The sequence below is a fragment of the Scyliorhinus canicula genome, chromosome 2, assembly GCF_902713615.1.
Source record: "Scyliorhinus canicula chromosome 2, sScyCan1.1, whole genome shotgun sequence".
In the NCBI taxonomy this organism is placed as follows: domain Eukaryota; kingdom Metazoa; phylum Chordata; class Chondrichthyes; order Carcharhiniformes; family Scyliorhinidae; genus Scyliorhinus; species Scyliorhinus canicula.
This window is the reverse complement of record NC_052147.1, coordinates 137,512,008-137,531,032: the sequence shown is the minus strand read 5'-3', so window position 1 is coordinate 137,531,032 and position 19,025 is coordinate 137,512,008. Positions and strand designations below refer to the sequence as shown.

The 19,025-nt window shown below is 45.8% G+C and overlaps 1 protein-coding gene across 1 annotated transcript in view; it reads right to left on the bottom strand.

Moving 5' to 3' along the window:
- Positions 1 to 19,025, bottom strand: part of LOC119962275 (sperm-associated antigen 16 protein-like) — a 1,248,392-nt gene that overhangs the window by 657,116 nt on the left and 572,251 nt on the right. Inside the window, exon 8 of the mRNA XM_038790262.1 lies at positions 13,087 to 13,230. Within this exon, the coding sequence (XP_038646190.1) occupies positions 13,087 to 13,230 (144 nt within the window). The remainder of the gene's footprint in view (positions 1 to 13,086; positions 13,231 to 19,025) is intronic.

Genomic DNA, 19,025 nt, shown 5'->3' with positions numbered 1-19,025 from the left:
CAATCGTCAATCCATGTTAGTACCTTGCCTCGAATACCATGGGCCCTTATTTTACTCAGCAATCTCCCGTGAGGCACCTTGTCAAAGGCCTTTTGGAAGTCAAGATAGATAACATCCATTGGCTCTCCTTGGTCTAACCTATTTGTTATCTCTTCAAAGAACTCTAACAGGTTTGTCAGGCACGACCTCCCCTTACTAAATCCATGCTGACTTGTCCTAATCAGACCCTGCACTTCCAAGAATTTAGAAATCTCATCCTTAACGATGGATTCTAGAATTTTGCCAACAACCGAGGTTAGGCTAATTGGCCTATAATTTTCCATCTTTTTTCTTGTTCCCTTCTTGAACAGGGGGGTTACAACAGCGATTTTCCAATCCTCTGGGACTTTCCCTGATTCCAGTGACTTTTGAAAGATCATAACTAACGCCTCCCCTATTTCTTCAGCTATCTCCTTTAGAACTCTAGGATGTAGCCCATCTGGGCCCGGAGATTTATCAATTTTCAGACCTTATAGTTTCTCTAGCACCTTCTCCTTTGTGATGGCAACCATATTCAACTCTGCCCCCTGACTTTCCTGAATTGTTGGGATATTACTCATGTCTTCTACTGTGAAGACTGACGCAAAGTACTTATTAAGTTCCTCAGCTATTTCCTTGTCTCCCATCACTAGATTACCAGCATCATTTTGGAGCGGCCCAATGTCTACTTTTGCCTCCCGTTTGTTTTTAATGTATTTAAAGAAACTTTTACTATCATTCCTAATGTTACTGGCTAGCCTACCTTCATATTCGATCCTCTCCTTCCTTATTTCTCTCTTTGTTATCCTCTGTTTGTTTTTGTAGCCTTCCCAATCTTCTGACTTCCCACTACTCTTTGCCACATTATAGGCTCTCTCTTTTGCCTTGATGCATTCCCTGACTTCCTTTGTCAGCCATGGCTGCCTAATCCTCCCTCTGATAACCTTTCTTTTCTTTGGGATGAACCTCTGCACTGTGTCCTCAATTACTCCCAGAAACTCCTGCCATTGCTGTTCTACTGTCTTTCCCACTAGGCTCTGCTTCCAGTCGATTTTCGTCAGTTCCTCCCTCATGCGCCTGTAATTACCTTTATTTAACTGTAAAACCTTTACATCTGATTCTACCTTCTTTCTTTCAAATTGCAGACTGAATTCTACCATATTATGATCACTGCTTCCTAAGTGTTCCCTTACTTTAAGGTCTTTTATCAATTCTGGCTCATTACATAACACTAAGTCCAGAATAGCCTGTTCCCTCGTGGGCTCCATCACAAGCTGTTCCAAAAAGCCATCCTGTAAACATTCAATGAATTCCCTTTCTTTGGGTCCACTGGCAACATTATTTACCCAGTCCACCTGCATATTGAAGTCCCCCATGATCACTGTGACCTTGCCTTTCTGACATGCCCTTTCTATTTCGTGGTGCATTTTGTGCCCCTGGTCCTGACCACTGTCAGGAGGCCTGTACATAACTCCCATTATGGTTTTTTTGCCTTTGTGGTTCCTCAACTCTACCCACCCATAAGGTGTTAGTGCGGCCACACCTGGAGTATTGTGTTCAGTTTTGGTCTCCTTACTTGAGAAAGGACGTACTGGCGCTGGAGGGTGTGCAGAGGAGATTCACTAGGTTAATCCCAGAGCTGAAGGGGTTGGATTATGAGGAGAGGTTGAGTAGACTGGGACTGTACTCGTTGGAATTTAGAAGGATGAGGGGGGATCTTATAGAAACATTTAAAATTATGAAGGGAATTGATAGGATAGATGCGGGCAGGTTGTTTCCACTGGCGGGTGACAGCAGAACTAGGGGACATAGCCTCAAAATAAGGGGAAGTAGATTTAGGACTGAGTTTAGGAGGAACTTCTTCACCGAAAGGGTTGTGAATCTATGGAATTCCTTGCCCAGTGAAGCAGTTGAGGCTCCTTCATTACATGTTTTTAAGGTAAAGATAGATAGTTTTTTGAAGAATAAAGGGATTAAGGGTTATGGTGTTCGGGCCGGAAAGTGGAGCTGAGTCCACAAAAGATCAGCCATGATCTAATTGAATGGCGGAGCAGGCTCGAGGGGCCAGATGGCCTACTCCTGCTCCTAGTTCTTATGTTCTTATGTCTGCCTCTTTCTCCTCCTGGATTCCTGGGTCTTCCGACACTCCGAAAATCGCCACCTCTGGACTCAGTGCCACCCTTCTTTGACATCTGCAAACCCATGCCAAATCCCCTAAGCTTCGGACATGTCCAGAACATGTGGACATGGTTCGCTGGTCCTCCCGCACATTTTGCACACCTGTCTTCCACCCCAAAGAATCTGCTCATCTGGGCCACTGTCATGTGAGCCCAGTGAACAACCTTAAATTGTATCAGGCTGAGCCTGGCACATGTTGCGCTCGCGTTGATTCTACTCAACGCGTTAGCCCATAGACCATCCTCTATCTCTCCTCCCAGCTCCTCCTCCCACTTGCGCTTCAGCTCCTCGGTCTGCGTCTCCTCTGACCCCATAAGTTCCTTGTAAATGTCCGAGACGCTCCCTTCTCCTACCCACCCTCTGGAAACTACCCTGTCCTGAATCCCCCTCAGCGGTAGGAGCAGGAAGGTTGACACCTGTTTACGTAGGAAGTCCCGCAGCTGCAGATACCTGAATTTGTTCCCCCTCGTCAACCCAAACTTCTCCTCCAGCGCCTTCATACTCGGAAAGCTCCCCTCCATAAACATGTCTCCCATCCTCTCAATCCCTGCTCTCCGCCATATCCAGAAACCCCCCCATCCATACTTCCCGGGGCAAACCGGTGATTATTACAGATTGGGGACCAGACCAATGCTCCCTCTGCTCCCACATGTCTTCTCCATTGCCCCCAGACGCTCAGGGCCGCCACCACCATGGGGCTGGTGGAGTACTGTGCTGGCAGGAACTGCAGAGGCGCAGTTACCAACGCCCCGGGACGGGTGCCCTTGCATGAAGCCACCTCCATACGCTCCCATGCTGACCCCTCCCCCACCACCCACTTCCTGATCATGGCTATATTCACCGCCCAGTAATAGTTACTAAAATTTGGCAGCGCCAGCCTGCCCTCACCCCGACTCCGCTCAAGCATTACCTTCCTTACTCGCGGGGTCTTTCCCGCCCAATCGAAGCCAGTGATCACTTTGTTGACCCATTTAAAAAAGGACCGCGGAATAAAGATGGGGAGACACTGAAATACAAACAGGAATCTCGGGAGGACCGTCATCTTCACTGTCTGCACACTCCCAGCCAGTGACAACGGAAGCGTGTCCCACCTCCAAAAAGCGTCCTTCATTTGGTCTACTAGTCGGGCCAGATTTAATTGGATTGGATTGGATTGGATTTGTTTATTGTCACCTGTACCGAGATACAGTGAAAAGTATTTTTCTGCAAGCAGTTCAACAGATCATTCAGTACATGGGAAGAAAAGGGAATTAAACAAAATTCAAGAAAATACATGAGAATACATAATAAGGCAACACGAGATGTACAATGTAACTACATAAGCATTGGCATCGGTTGAAGCATACAGGGTGTAGTGTTAATGAGGTCAGTCAATAAGAGGGTAATTTAGGAGTCTGGTGACAGTGGGGAAGAAGCTGTTTTTGAGTCTGTTCGTGCGTGTTCTCAGACTTCTGTATCTCCTGCCCAATGGAAGAAGTTGGAAAGGTGAGTAAGCCGGGTGGGAGGGATCCTTGATTATGCTGCCCGCTTTCCCCCAGCAGCGGGAGGTGTAGATGGAGTCCATGGATGGGAGGCAGGTTCGTGTGATTTCAGGCGGTATTCACGACTCTCTGAAGTTCCTTGCGGTCCTGGGCCGAGCAGTTGCCGTACCAGGTTGTGATGCAGCCCAATAGGATGCTTTCTATAGTGCATCTGTAAAGGTTGGTAAGGGTTAATGTGGACATGCCGAATTTCCTTAGCTTCCTGAGGAAGTATAGGCACTGTTGTGCTTTCTTGGTGATAGCGTCGACGTGAGTGGACCAGGACAGATTTTTGGTGATGTGCGCCCCTAGGAATTTGAAACTGCTAACCATCTCCACCTCAGCCCCGTTGATGCTGACAGGTTGTGTACAGTACTTTGCTTCCTGAAGTCGATTACCAGCTCTTTAGTTTTGCTGGCATTGAGGGAGAGATTGTTGTCTTTACACCACTCCACTAGGTTCTCTATCTCCCTCCTGTATTCTGACTCGTCGTTATTCGAGATCCGGCCCACTATGGTCGTATCGTTAGCAAACTTGTAGATGGAGTTGGAACCATGTTTTGCCACGCAGTCGTATGTGTACAGGGAGTAGAGTAGGGGGCTAAGTACGCAGCCTTGCGGGGCACCGGTATTGAGGACTATTGTGGAGGAGGTGTTGGTGTTCATTCTTACTGATTGTGCAGTCTGTCCCATTCCCGCGCCACTTGAATGCCTAGGTACCTAAAGCTTCCCCCAACTAATCTAAATGGTAGCTCCCCCCGTTGCCTCTCCTGTTACCTCGCCTGGACTGCAAACATCTAACTTTTCCCCATATTTAGCTTATACCCCGAAAACCGGCCAAATTTCCCAAGAATCCTCTTGATTTCTTCCATCCTTTCAATTGGGTCCGATACATACAGAAGCAGGTCGTCTGCATAGAGCACGACTCTGTGCTCCAACCCCGCCCCCCTCACCAGGCCAGCCCCTTCCAGCCCCTTAAGTTCTCAGAGCAATTGCTAACGGCTCTATAGCTAGCGCGAACAACAGTAGGGAGAGGGGGCATCCCCGTCTCGTTCCCCGATGCAGTCTAAAATAGTCCGATGTTGTCCTATTCGTCTGTACATTTTGCGACAGGTGCCTGATACAGCAACCTGACCCAGTCAATAAAGCCCCGCCCAAATCCGAACTGTCCCAGTACCTCCCACAGATAGTCCCATTCTACCCGATCAAAAGCCTTTTCTGCATCCATTGCGATCACTACCTCCACCTCCCTACCTTCCGGGGGCATCATGATCAGGTTTAACAACCTTCTTACATTGGTCACCAACTGCCTACCCTTAACAAACCCCGTCTGGTCCTCCCCAATAACGTCCGGAACACAATCCTCAATCCTGGAGGACAAAATTTTGGCCAGCAATTTGGCATCCGCATTCAACAGGGATATCGGCCTGTAGGACCCACACAACTCCGGGTTTTTGTCCCGCTTCAGAATCAGCGGAATCGTGGCCTGTGACATCATCGGGGGCAGCACCCCTCTCCCCCTTGCCTCACTGAACATCCTCACCAACACCGGCCCCAATATCCCAGAGAAGTTTTTATGAAACTCCACTGGGTACCCGTCCGGCCCCAGGCTTTACCCGACTGCATGGCCTTCAGACCCTCCACTATCTCTTCCAACCCGATTGGGGCCCCCAGCCCTTTTACCAGCTCCCTGTCAATCTTTGGGAAATTCAGCCCCTCCAAGAAGTGCCTCATCCCCTCCGCCCCCTTAGGGGGTTCTGACCTGTACAGCCTGCTGTAGAAATCCCGAAACGCCTTATTCACCCTGACTGAATCACCAACCAGGTTCCCATCTCCGTCATTTACTTTCCCTATCACCCTGGCTGCCTCCCTCTTTCTAACCTGCTGTGCAAGCATTCAGCTGGCCTTCTCTCCATTCTCATATATCGCCCCCCCTCGCCTTTCTCAGCTGCTCCACCGCCCTCCCTGTGGTTAACAAGCCAAACTCCACCTGCAGCCTCAGCCGTTCCCTTAAAAGCCCTGCCTCTGGGGTCTCCGCATACATATTATCGATCTGTAGTATCTCCTTTACCAGTCGGTCCGTCTCTGCCCTGTCCACCTTGTCCCTCTGGGCCCGTATCGAAATTCGCTCCCCTCTGACCACCGCCTTCAGTGATTCCCAGACCACCGCTGCTGAAATTTCCCCCGTGTCATTGACCTGAAGGTAGTTCTGAATACATTTCCACAGCCGCTCGCACATCCCTTCGTCAGCCAAAAGTCCCACATCTAACCTCCATTGCGTGCACTGGTTACTGCCTTTACTAACTTGCAGGTCAACCCAATGCGGTGCATGGTCTGAGATTGTGATCGCCGAGTACCCAGTGTCCACCACACCCATCAGTAGAGCCGTGCTCAAAATAAAGAAATCAATCCGGGAGTACACTTTATGCATGTGTGAGTAGAAGGAGAACTCCTTCACCCTCGGCTGACCAAATCTCCATGGATCCACCCCCACCTGCTCCATGAACCCTTTTAGTTCCTTTGTCATTGCTGGCACCTTGCCCATTTTTGAGCTTGACCGGTCCAAGCCAGGGTCAATAACTGTGTTGAAGTCCCCTCCCATGACCAACCTGTGCGAGTCCAGGTCTGGTATCTTCCCCGGCATCCTGTTTATAAAGTCCACATCATCCCAATTTGGCGCATACACATTTACCAGTACCACCTGGACCCCCTCCAGCTTCCCACTGACCATAATGTACCAACCTCCCACATCCGAGACTATTATAGAACGTAGAACAGTACAGCACAGAACAGGTCCTTCGGCCCTCGATGTTGTGCCGAGCCATGATCACCCTACTCAACCCCACGTATCCACCCTAAACCCGTAACCCAACAACCCCCCCTCAACCTTACTTTTTAGGACACTACGGGCAATTTAGCATGGCCAATCCACCTAACCCGCACATCTTTGGACTATTCTACCCACTTCAAACACCATCCACTTATTGATCAGGATCACGACCCCTCTAGTCTTTGAGTCTAGTCCCAAGTGAAAGACCTGACTGACCCAGCCTTTCCTCAATCTAATCTGGTCAGTTACTCTCAGGTGCGTCACCTGTAATATTACCTCATCCTCCATCAGTCCCCTAAGATGCGCGAACACACGTGCCCGCTTGACCGGCCCATTTAACCCTCGAGCATTTCAAGTGATCAGCTTAGTTGGGGGCTCATTACACCCCCCCCCCCCCCCCTTCGCCGATCACAAACCCATTTTTGGGCCCGCCTCCAGCCCATGCTCCGCGCCTCCACCGGTCGGCCCCCAGACAGCCTCCACCTCCAACCTCCTCTCTGTCCCTCAGCCCAAGTCCCTCTCTCATCAGCAGAACATTTCCCCCCTCCCCCCCCCCCCCTCCCCCACTCCCAGTAACAGCACAATATAACCCAATCCCTTTAATAAACCAAACATATGCACACCGTGAGTAACTCCGTGAGTTAGCCCGTCCAGCTAGCTAGGTGGCCCCCATCCCTGGCGCCGGATACAGAATTTAATTCTAAGATCTGCCTGACCTGCTGAGTATTTCCAACATTCTTTTGTTTTTATTTTAAAATCTGAGATCCGGTTGTAGGGTGGTGTTGACTTGTGCACAGGCCAGAATCAATTTGGAGCACCTACAAGCCAGTGTTGTCGTGCGGAGTCAGTTGTGGATTTTGGATTTCTGGGTTTCTGAGCCCCAAAGTATTTGTGGGTGCGTTACTAGTGGTTTTCCAGTTCAATCAGCGGGCCAAGAATGTTCATTAGCCAGTGGAGATTAATCCAAGGTACAGCGGACGTGTGTATAGCTGCGCAAAAATGAGTGGCAGGTCAGATGATTGATCAGAATATAAAGAACAGCAGAGAATGACTAAAAGATTAATCAGGAGAAAGAGTTATGGACCAAGGTTTAGAAAACTCCAAAGTATATCATGGAGTTCACCTGACCTGCAACGTTTTGTTAATTTTGGTTACGAGGAGCACAAGTCCTGCCTATCAGGTGTTATTCAACAGAGGCCTTTCGCACTTTTAATCAAAAAAATGGTTTATTCTGCAAATTCAGTTAACATTTTATAAACACACACAGGAAGCATTTTTATCAACTACAAACATAAATACCCCACTCAGCTGCAGTACTCTCTCTATAACATTTAATAACTTCCCCAACTGTTTCAATCAAGTAACAATATTTATAAATCAAAAGAACCCTTTTACCAAAACATTAGGTTTGAGTTCCTTCCAGAAAACAGTTATTACTTTGAAATTATCAAGTGATCTGGAGACACCTTATAACATGCACACAGAGAGAGACAAGACAGACTTCTCTGACTCCAGCTTCCAAATGTAAAACAAAAGTAAATCTCATATCCACAGCCAGCTCCCAGCTCAAAAACAAAACGAAAAGCCCAGGGCCACAGTCCAGCTCCACCCACACAATGACATGACTGATGCCATTTGATAAAACAAAACAGTTCTTAAAGGGACTCTCCCATGACAATAGCAAGACTTTCAATCGGCATTTAATCAGGAAAAGAGGAAGGAAAGTAAGGGCTAGTCCACTGGAGAGTGAGAATGGGGAGTTAATGGTAGACAATAAACATAATACTGTAAGAAGAATGAAATGAATAGATCATAGGATCCCTCCAGTGCAGAGGAGGCCATTCAGCCCATCGTGTTTGCACTGATCCTCTGAAAGATTACTGTACCCAAGCCCACTCCCTCGCCCTATTTTAATGATCCCTTAATGTAACCTGCACATCTTTGGACTGTGGGAGGAAGCTAGCTAAAAATGTAAGAACAGACATAACTTCAAAATCGGAGAATCCAGCCCATAATATCCCAAATATGTGGACGTTGAAAGGTTGGAGGTGAGTCCCAAACTAGGGGGCACTGTATTGAAATTAGGGGTCCCCTAGAGGACAGAGATGAAGAGGTTTTTTTTCCCCTCAGAAGGTTGTGTGACTTTGTCTGCCTCAGAAGACAGTGGAAGGGGGTTCACTGAATATTTTTAAGGTGGAGGAATGCATTCATGTTAGGCAAAGGGATCAAAGGTTATCGGGGGTGGATGGAAACATGGAACCTAAAATATACAGGTCAGCCGTGATCTTACTGAATGGTGGAGCAGGCTCGAGGGGCCGAATGGCCTACTTCTGCTTCTATTTTGTATGTCTGTATGTTCATGGTTCAGGTATTCACAGGATGTACCAGCAGATCAAATGTAACAGCAGAGGAACTAGGATCTAAAATCTAAGAACCAAGAGGAATTATGTCCAGGAAGCTGGAGACAATGAATAGTAAGTCCACAAATTCAGTGAATAGAAACAACCAGATCTAGTGAACAGCTGCAGAGGGGCAAAAACCACATAAGGTCGGAGAAAGCAGCAAGAGCTTGAGAAGCTGATTTAAATCAGTTCAATGAAGGAGTTCTGAAGGACAAGTTAATCAGAGCAGAATGTGCAGCCACAGGAACTAAGCAGACGGAAGCAACAGAGAGGTTATTGGGAATCCAGAGCTGAATGAGAATGAACATGAACAGAGCAAAGCTGACTCAAAATAGAGAGAAAATAGGAGCAAACACCCAGTTTTCACAAGTAGGTAATTTACTGGAGTCGAGGCTTGTGTTCTCCGGTGGAGAATCCAGATTGAGTAAAAAGTTGCAGGGAATTAAGGTAAAATGCTGAATCCAGCAGAGAAATGTCCAGGACACAATGTGGAGGGTAGTGTTTAGAAGCCAGCAGTGTATGTACCTCAGTGGTAGCAGCAGCCTAAACTAAAAGGGTTAAATTATGAGGACAGGTTGCATAAACTAAACTTACTGGGTGGGATTCTCTGTCCCGCCGCAACGGTACTCTGCCGATTCTCCGTCTTGCCAGCTGGCCAATGGGATTTCCCGTTGTGGGCAGCTCCACATGGAAAATCCACGGGCGTGGGTGTGCTGCTGGCGCAATGGAGAATCCCGACAGTAGAGAATTCAGCCACTTTCTTTGATGATTATGGGTGATCCAATTGAAGTGGTTATGATTAAAGGAGTTGACATAAAGAGAAGCTATTTTTTTTGGCGAGAAAGCCAGAACAAGGGGGCATAATCTTAAATTTAGAATGAGATCATTCGGGGGTGATGTCAAGAAGCACCTCTTCACACAAAAGGAAATCTGAAACTCTCCTCTAAAAACATTGTGAGGCTGGAAATTTCAGATTGATAGATTTTTATTGAGTATAGGCCTAAATATTATGTGACTGATGGATAATTGAGATGTACTATTAGATCAGCCATGACCTAACTGAATCGTCAGTCAGACTCCGTCAGACCATAAGATATAGGAGCAGAATTAGGCCATTCGGTCCATCGAGTCTGCTCAACCATTTGATCATGGGTGACATTATGATGATTTTCTCCCTGCCGAGATCACACTTTAGTTGATTTTCTGCTGGCGAGCTGATCTTGCCAAGAAAGTACGCTGGCATGAATTGTTAGGGTAAATAGCCTACTCCTGCCCTGATGCTTCTATGATGTGCCCATAGGCTGATTTTTTTCACACACCTAGTTGTGCACTAATCAAACGTTTGTCCATTTCCATAGCTAGTAATTCCCATAACAGGTCACTAATCTGTCACCAAGGGCTAAAAGTTTGAGTGGCGCTACTCCATATTAAGCGTGGCTGACCAGGAGTCTCTCCTGCTCTTACCGCCAGTCATTGGGGTGTTGGAAGGATTTGCAGATTGACACACTCAACCGGTTTGACCACATTATGAAAGCTCTTTCCTTGGATAGGCTGAAATAGGTTTCCTACATATGAATTAGCAGCAGGAGTAGGCCATTCGGCCTCTCAAACATGCTCTGTCTTTCGGTAAGGTCATGATTCTAACCTCAATTCCACATTCCCCGAGCCGCTCAATAATCTTTCACCTCCTTGCTTATCGAAAAACTATGTTCCTCTGCCTTAAAAATATTCTAAGGCTCTACTTCCAGCACCTTTTGAGGAAGAGATTTCAAAAGACTCATAACCCTCTGAGAGGAAATGTTATCTGCTCATTCCTATCGGAAAAGAAACACCTTGGCCAGGGTCCTCCATTTGAGAGACTAAGTGCTGACGCTGGAATTAAATTGCGAGCGTTCAGTAGTGATGAAAGCAGTGGCGGTCCAGGAATGATTTAGGAACTGGTTGTGGGCTAACACCAGTGTCACATGGAACAAGTGCAATTCCAATGCAAGCTGGCGCGTGATATGATGGGATCAGGATCGGCACTGGAGAGCCTGACAAGTAGGAGCTGCATATAAGCACTCCATTCCCCACACGCCGCCATTCCAGTAGTCAAGAAGATGACTGCACTGGTTGCACTGCAGCATGCCCATTCCATTGATGAGTCGGCTGGGGCCAGATGGTACCTAAGGGGGTGGCCTGGGGGGGAGGGGGTCAACTATATGACCCATGGTGCTAAGTTCCCAGTTGGCAGTCAGCGGTGTGTGCAGCTGCATGGCTGTCTTGTCGGCTGCGGCAATAGTGGTCCATGCTGGAGAACTCCGACCTCACGGCCTACCGCCTAGCCACCAACTGCTACTCCACCTGACCCTGGCAGACGTCACCCGGCCAGCGGCACAACTGTCAGAATACTACAGCGATGTGGGACACTATTTGTACCCCTTCCCGAACCCTCAGCAGCCATGACGCCTATTTCTGGATTTTAAGTTGCACAAGTCAACCTCGCCGCGGTAATTCCTCCTGGCAGAGGTGGAGCATCACTGGAGGCCTGGAGAATGCCGGGGCATGCTTGTTAATGATATGTCAATGGCGTTTACGGTACAATTTGCATGCCCACACCAGCTTGCGGCATGGAATGCATTCACGCCGCTGTCGAACGACCGGAGCATGGCATTCTGTTGCCGCCCGGCGCTGGCCACAACCTTCATCTGACATCCAATTCTCCATCTGATCATATTTCCCGAATCAGGTGTCGCTGAACGGAAAATCCCGACCCTTATTTTTAAATAGTGACCCCTAGTTCTACATTCTCCCACAAGAGGAAACATCCTCTCCACATCCATGCTGTCAAGACTTTGAAGAGATTGAATGGTGAAAGCTAAAAACGTTTAAAACAAGCCAGGCCCCAGAAGTTTTTGAACGATCCTCGAATGCAAGAGACCACTTATTATTCCCTGCTTGCGGGGAGATGGTAAATGAAGAAGATTGAGATTTGAGATTTCCTAGCATTATGCTTTGTGTTTTTTTGACTGGGCCAAAGTGAATAATGTTTGTCAGGGTTAAATATATTTGGCATGCTTTAGCCACTGCATTGTGCCCTGCTCCACGTGAATCCTGCAAGAGCCCCAAATTGGGTCCCGTGTTGAGGGACAAAATCTCATGTGTGTCACCCAACTCTCCCCGCCTGACGTGATCACAGAATCATAGAATTTACAGTGCTGAAGGAGGCCATTTGGCCCATCGAGTCTGCACCTGTCCTTGGAAAGAGCATCCTACCCAAGCCCACACCTCCACCCCACCCAGTAACCCCACTTAACCAAGGGACAATTTAGCATCGCCAATCCACCTCACTTGCACATCTTTGGACTGTGGGAGGAAAGGGCAGGTAGTACCTTGACACTCCCTGGCGCTGTGTCACCTCAGCACTGCTAGCCTGGAAGTGCCACCTGGGCACCCTGGTACTATCAGTCTGTTCCTGTCAGGGTGTCCAGGTGGCACGTCTGAGTGACAGACTGGCAGTGCCCAGGTTGGCACTGCCAGTTGTCGGGCCAGGGGACTCTTGCCCAATAGAGAAGGAATCGGAGGGGTTCCAGAGGCCTCGAGAAGGTTGGGGGTGAGGTGGAGGCAGAAAGCGGGGTTACAGAGATGCAAGGCACTATTCCTGCTGGCAAACTTGGCTCGCCAGCAGGAGATCGACTAAAGTGTTACCATGGCAGAGAGGAACTCCCCGAGGCCCCCAAAATCAGCAAAGCAGGGTGAATCTCGGTGTTGCAGCCGCCGAGAAACATGCCTGAAACTGCACTTATTTTGAAGACCGCTGAATTGTGCCCTTTGTCTTTCATTCAAAATCTAACATTATTTTATGGTTTATGAAAACCAAATGAACACGTTCATTTGCTCGTTTGAGGAAGGACATATAAGACTCCAAAGAGATTCACATGGTAGTAACGTGTGTGACATTCCAGTCAATGTAACAGGGCTGTCAAGGAAAATTACCAAGATCATTTATAAATGCATTACACAATATGGAACGGAAACAAAAGCAAACATGAAGCACAGTGTCATCAGTCCTGCCTAGAAATTAAAAGACTAAGGCAAACAGAAGCACGCAAAGATACTCTCAGCAGGGATTCATGACTGAATATAATGTTTGCACTAACCTGGGATGGAAGCAGCAGCCAGAAAGCCAATCACCGTGACCTTCACCTGTCATGATAATGTCACCGTCGGGGATGGACCACATCTTCCAGAGGCGCTCATCACTTCCAGTCACCAGGATTTGCTTCCGTGGGTGGAGAGCTAGGCTATAAAAGAATGAGGAGATGGTAAGCATGTTTTCAGCACTCCCTGTGCTTTTCAAACATATTTTTTACTATATAAGCATATCAAAATATCATCTTGAATATCATGAGGAATACACTTGACAGAAGCATTTTGGCATATTTAGGTATCTGAATATTGCATTGTAGTCTATTTTTTTTAAAGAACCTAGTTTAATGTGCACTTTGACAATTAAGTTAATCCACGGAAAATTAAAAGGTGACACTTGAAGTAATTTGTCTAGTCCATTCTGCAATTATGATAACACACTATATGGGATTAATTTACTTTTATTATAATGATGCACTCACTATTCACTGAATGGAAGTACTTTTTTTTATTTGGCAGTAGTATGTAGTGCAGCCTGCATGCTAATAACACTAAACTGAATAGAATGTGCTTGTGATATCACGGTTGATTAACCCATTAATTCCCCTCCACACCCTTGAGATAACACATAAGCACAATAAAGAATGATCAGCACATCGGTCCAGCTGTGAAGACACAGGAGAGGGCAAAAAGAGATCTTAAAATACCGACTTTGCAAAACGGATTGTAACTTATTGCAGATGGCATAAAGAAATGATTTTTAAAAACTCAATTGGTCAGAGGAAACCCGTTATGAGGATGATGGACTTCAGCAGCTGAAAAAGGATACAATCACAATGGAGATAAGCAAAGTGTTTACAACTGCCACATTTGGAAAGGTGTGCAGACAAAGGTGACCAATTTGAACGAAAGTACTAAGGTGAAAAATTAGGAATTAAGGGTTACATTTGTCATGTACAAGCACAAAATTAATGCTGCCAATCACATGCCTCATTGTAAAAAAACGCTAATCGCATCACAATTCAAGACCTCAGGATGTCCCATAGAGCTTTATATTTAATGAAGCACTTGTGAGGTTAAGGCACTATTATAATAATGGAAACATGACAGACAATTTTCACACAGCAAGGTCCCACAAACAGCATGTGATAATGACCAGAAAATCCTTTTTACTGAAGGTAAAACAGTCCAGCAATGTGCAAGTTAGGTGGATTGGCCACACTAAATTGCCCCTTAGTGTCCAAAGGTTGGGTGGGGTTACAGGAACAGGACCGGGGATTGGGCCTAGGTAGGGCGATCTTTCAAAGCATTGGTGCAGACCCAATGGGCTGCACTATAGGAATTCTTTAGGTTTCTAAAAACAGGAAATTCTGGAAAAACTCAGCAAGCCTGGTAGTGTCTGTGGGGAGGGAAACAGAGTTCATGGTTCAAGTCTGTATGACTCTTTTTCAGAGCCTCTGGTGGGTTCTGCTCATCAGGTGCACATCATGGGGGACCTACCATGGTTCATATTAGCGTGCTTTCATGCCAGCTTGACAATCCAATTAGGAGAGACAATCAGGCGTAAAGGCCTGATAATTATATGTAAATACATTTAAATGGAGATCCCGGCGTTCAAAGTTGGGATTCCCATTACATCACTGGCTGGAGAGGTCACCAGCGTAAATTACGTTTTGGGACTCCTGCGTGATTTCCCTCTTCCGCCGCAGATCCTGTCCCCTTCCCTCTGAAAATGGTAGTGGAAAATCTTTACCATGTTCATTGATTCATTCCTTTCCTGTTCTGTTTAAAAAAACTAATTTCACTATGGCCCAATAAAAGTATCAGTCATCTAATGCCTTTAATGTATCAACAGCAGAAACTGTAAGCACTTAAAACCTCATTATCTTTTGTAAATAAACATTGTGCAATTGACAGGATAAATCAGAGAGCCAAGCTATCAATCAATTAATCATTTCCCTGGGGTGCAGCTGTTTCAACACTCTAATACGCATCTGAGATCTTGTTACCATAAACCCTATAAAAGATAAGCACAGAAAGAAGTCATTCAGTGCATCACACCTGCATCAGCTAAGGATGAGAAGACAAAATAAATTGGAGCTAATTTTTAGCCCAATTTCCAGCACCTTGTCCGTACAAGTTACAGCACTCTAGGTGGAGATCCAGGTACCTTTTAAATGAGTTAAACATTTCAGCCTCAACCACCAATTCAGGCAGTGAACCCCAGATGCCCACTACCCGCTGGTGAAAGCAGTTGATCCCTCGGCTAGGAGAAAAAAGTCTTTCCTGTTTACCATATCCAGACCTCTCATAGTTTTGCACACCTCAATTAGGTCACTCCTCAGCCTTCGCTGTTTGAAAGAAAACAACCCTATCCAGTCTTTCCTCAGTGCTGCAATTTTCAAGCCCTGGCAACATTCTTGTAAATCTCCTATGTTCTCTTCCAGAGAAATTATGTCCTTCCTGTAATGTGGTGATGAGAACTGTACACACAATTCCAGCTGTGGCTGAAAAAGCATTTTGTCTAGTTCCAGCATTACGTCCCTGCTTTTGTATTCAATAGAGAGGCAGTGGTGTAGTGCTATTGTTACTGGACGAGTAATTCAGAGACCAAGGGTAATGCTCTGGGAACCTGGATTTGTATCCCACCATGGCAGATGGTGAAGTTTGAATACAATTTATAAAATCTGGAATTAAAAGTCTAATGATGACCATTGTTAATTGTTGTAAAAGCCCATCTGGATCACTAATGTGATCCTTCCTTTAGAGAAGGAAATCTGCCGTCCTTATCTGGTCTGGCTACATGTGACTCCAGCGATACTGTTGACTCTTAACCGCCCTCTGACATGGCCGAGCAGGATACTCATATCAAGGACGATTAGAGATGGTCAATAAATGCCGGCCCAACCAGCAACCTTTACATCCCATGAATGAAAAGAAAACCTTTCCAAATAAAGGAAAGCATTCCATTTGCTTTCTTCATCACCTTATCCACCTACCACCTTCATGGACCAAATGAAATTAAATCCAAGGTCTCTCACGTCTTTAACTCCTCTCAATATCCTTCCAAGTATTGCCTTGTTTGTTTTTCCTCCATAAATGCTCTTTTCCAGTCTGAATTCTACTTACTACTTTTCCGCCCACTCAACCAAATGATTGTTATCATTCCTTACCATCAATTACATGATCAATTATTGTATTTGTGTCATCTGTAAAGTTCTGACTCATGCCTCCCACATTGAAATCCAAATCATTAATATATACAACAGACAGCAAGGGCCCCAACATCAAGTCCGGTGTAATGCAACTGTAAATTGCTTTCCATTCCCTGTCACTGAGCCAATTTTGGAACCAACTCGCCACCATCCTCTGTGTCCCATGGGATCTCACATTTCTGACAGTCTGCCATGTAAGGCAAGTACCTTGCCTTATCAAATCCAAGTAGACAACATCCACGATACCAACCTTATCAATCCTGCTTGTTACTTCCTTAAAAAATCCGATTAAGTTAGTAAAACATGACCTTTCCCCTGACAAAACCATGCTGACTATCCCTGATCAATCCATACCTTTCTAAATGACATGCCTCATTATGTTGATGGCCTGAACCAGCCCCACACATTTAACTCACACTGGTAAAAACTGGGGGCACTGGGATTGGGGCAGGTATCTCAGAAATGAATCCCAGTTGCCATTTTCTCACCTCCACTGAGTCTCCCTGACTCCAGAAAAATCCAGGCGTTAAAATTGAGATTTTGAATTGTTACATTTAAATTTAGTGGAAGCTTTTTATATCTGAATTTATACTGTAAGTCACTTCTTATTGTTGATCAGGTTTTTATTAATCTGACTTGCAGGAATGTCAAGAAAACTGTTAATTCAATTGGACAGTGAAGGAAGAGACTGGTGGAGAGATCAAACATACGTTTTTTCATTGTTGAGTGAAACTGGGGGAGAGGAGATGTATTTAAGTCACAATCCATCGTGTCTGAAATACACTGAATTGGAAGATCTTGGATAGTTCAGGGAGAAAAGAACTGTGCTCACTTCAATTTCCTTCACTTAGTCCTGCTTCACCTACTGTTCACTCACCAACTCATTTGAACTTCCCATATCATCGTTGTTAGAACTACATTCCAGGACCACAGCTGTCTCTCTCTTTTCCCTTCAACAACTACTAGCTCTCGATAAAACCCAAGTTTTACAATGAGTCCACAACGAGTTGTCGAGAAAAACAAACTTATTTCTATTTAACACATTAACTATATACATAACTCCAGTAGTTCCCTACTGGGTCTTCGCTCATCGTTGCTTGACTGGCTGACTCTATTTATACAAAGGCACATTGCCTTAGTTAAGAGTCCCCTGCCCCTTATGGGGAGCTCATATTCTGCATGCTCCATGGGGTAGTGGGTCATTCCTACGCCGTAGGACCCGTGTGGGTTATAACACCAAGTTTATTCAACATTTGAAAATTGATATAAAGCCACTAAGTCAAGATAATTGTGCGCGGCTTTGGAAAGCTTTGGCCAAGGTTCCCATTCTCAGCAGCTGCCACCTGAGCGGTTGAAAACCATGGGTGAAATTATCCCATGCCCCCTCGGCAGGTTCAATTGTGGGTAGGGGGCAGAGGGCCTGAAAATCAGTTTTACTCCGCGTGAATTTTACTGGTGCATGTCATGGCAAATTCGGAAATCCACTGGGGGCTGGAACGAACCTCATTTGCATTTTGCTGATGGGATGCAGACGAAGGCCCAACCACCCACACCTAATTCTGTTTGGCAACAGTGGGAAAGCACATCTTGAACAACGTGGCGCTCAGAGGTCAGAACTCACCTGAACATTGCCTGGGACTGTCTCCAAAATTCAAGATGGAGTCCAGCGGCAACCCTGGAATGCCACAGAAGTGGGTCGGGGGCATATCTAGGTGGGCCTTCCAGAATCAATGTCCTAGAGAGGATCCATCTTCCAGTCTCTAAGGAAAGAAATTCCTCTTCATAAATGGGGGACCCCTTATTTTGAAACTGCTCCCCCAGTTCATGCTTATTAAACGAGGGGAAACATTCTTTCAGCATTCACCCTGCCAACCTGTTCAGAATCTTATACGTTTCAAAAAGATCACTTCTTATTCTTCGAAACTCCATGATTACAGGCCCTAATAAAACAATTCCTTCATTCCTGGAATGAACCCAGTGTACCTTCTCCGAACTGTCTCCAAAATAAATATATCACTCCTTATGTAAGGAGGCCAAAATTGTACACAATTCTTCCTTCCTAATTATTTGCTATAGTTGGATGCTAACTTGTTATGATTAATATACAAACCACCTGATCCTTCTGTACCAAAGTATTCAGCAGTCTCTCCGCTTAAATAATGTTCTGCATACCTAGTTTTCCATCAAAGTGGACATTTCCCCACATTGGCCTATAACTTCCTGCAGGATTCGCAACTTAAGTCGCTGACGCGTCACACATGCACAGCGTGACGACCCGGAAGTGCAGACATTCAGGCACGCGAGATGGAAGCTTGCCGCGCTTAAACTCGTGGCTGGGTTTTTTTGACTGCTTGAAACCCTGAGCTGTGCTGCGTTGGAGCTGCTGAATGAAAAATCCAGCCACAGCGCCAACTTGGGCCACTTACCCAGATTTTTGGTGAGTTTTTACACCTCTTTATTCGCACAGAAATGTTTCGGTTTAGCAGAGGCAGGAGACATCGGGAGACATTTTTTGGTAGGTTTATGTTATTAGTGATAAATGTTTATAAATATGTTTAAATTGCAAATCAAATTAAAGGTTGAGGTATTTTTATCTCATTGTTCAGATGATATATTTTTTAAACCTTGGTTTGTCATGAGGCTGTTAAATCCATTATAAGGATACTTTACCGTATAAAGTGAATTGAAGTCTCAGAAGGTGAAAGGATGATTTTTAAAAAACTTTGGTTTGTCAT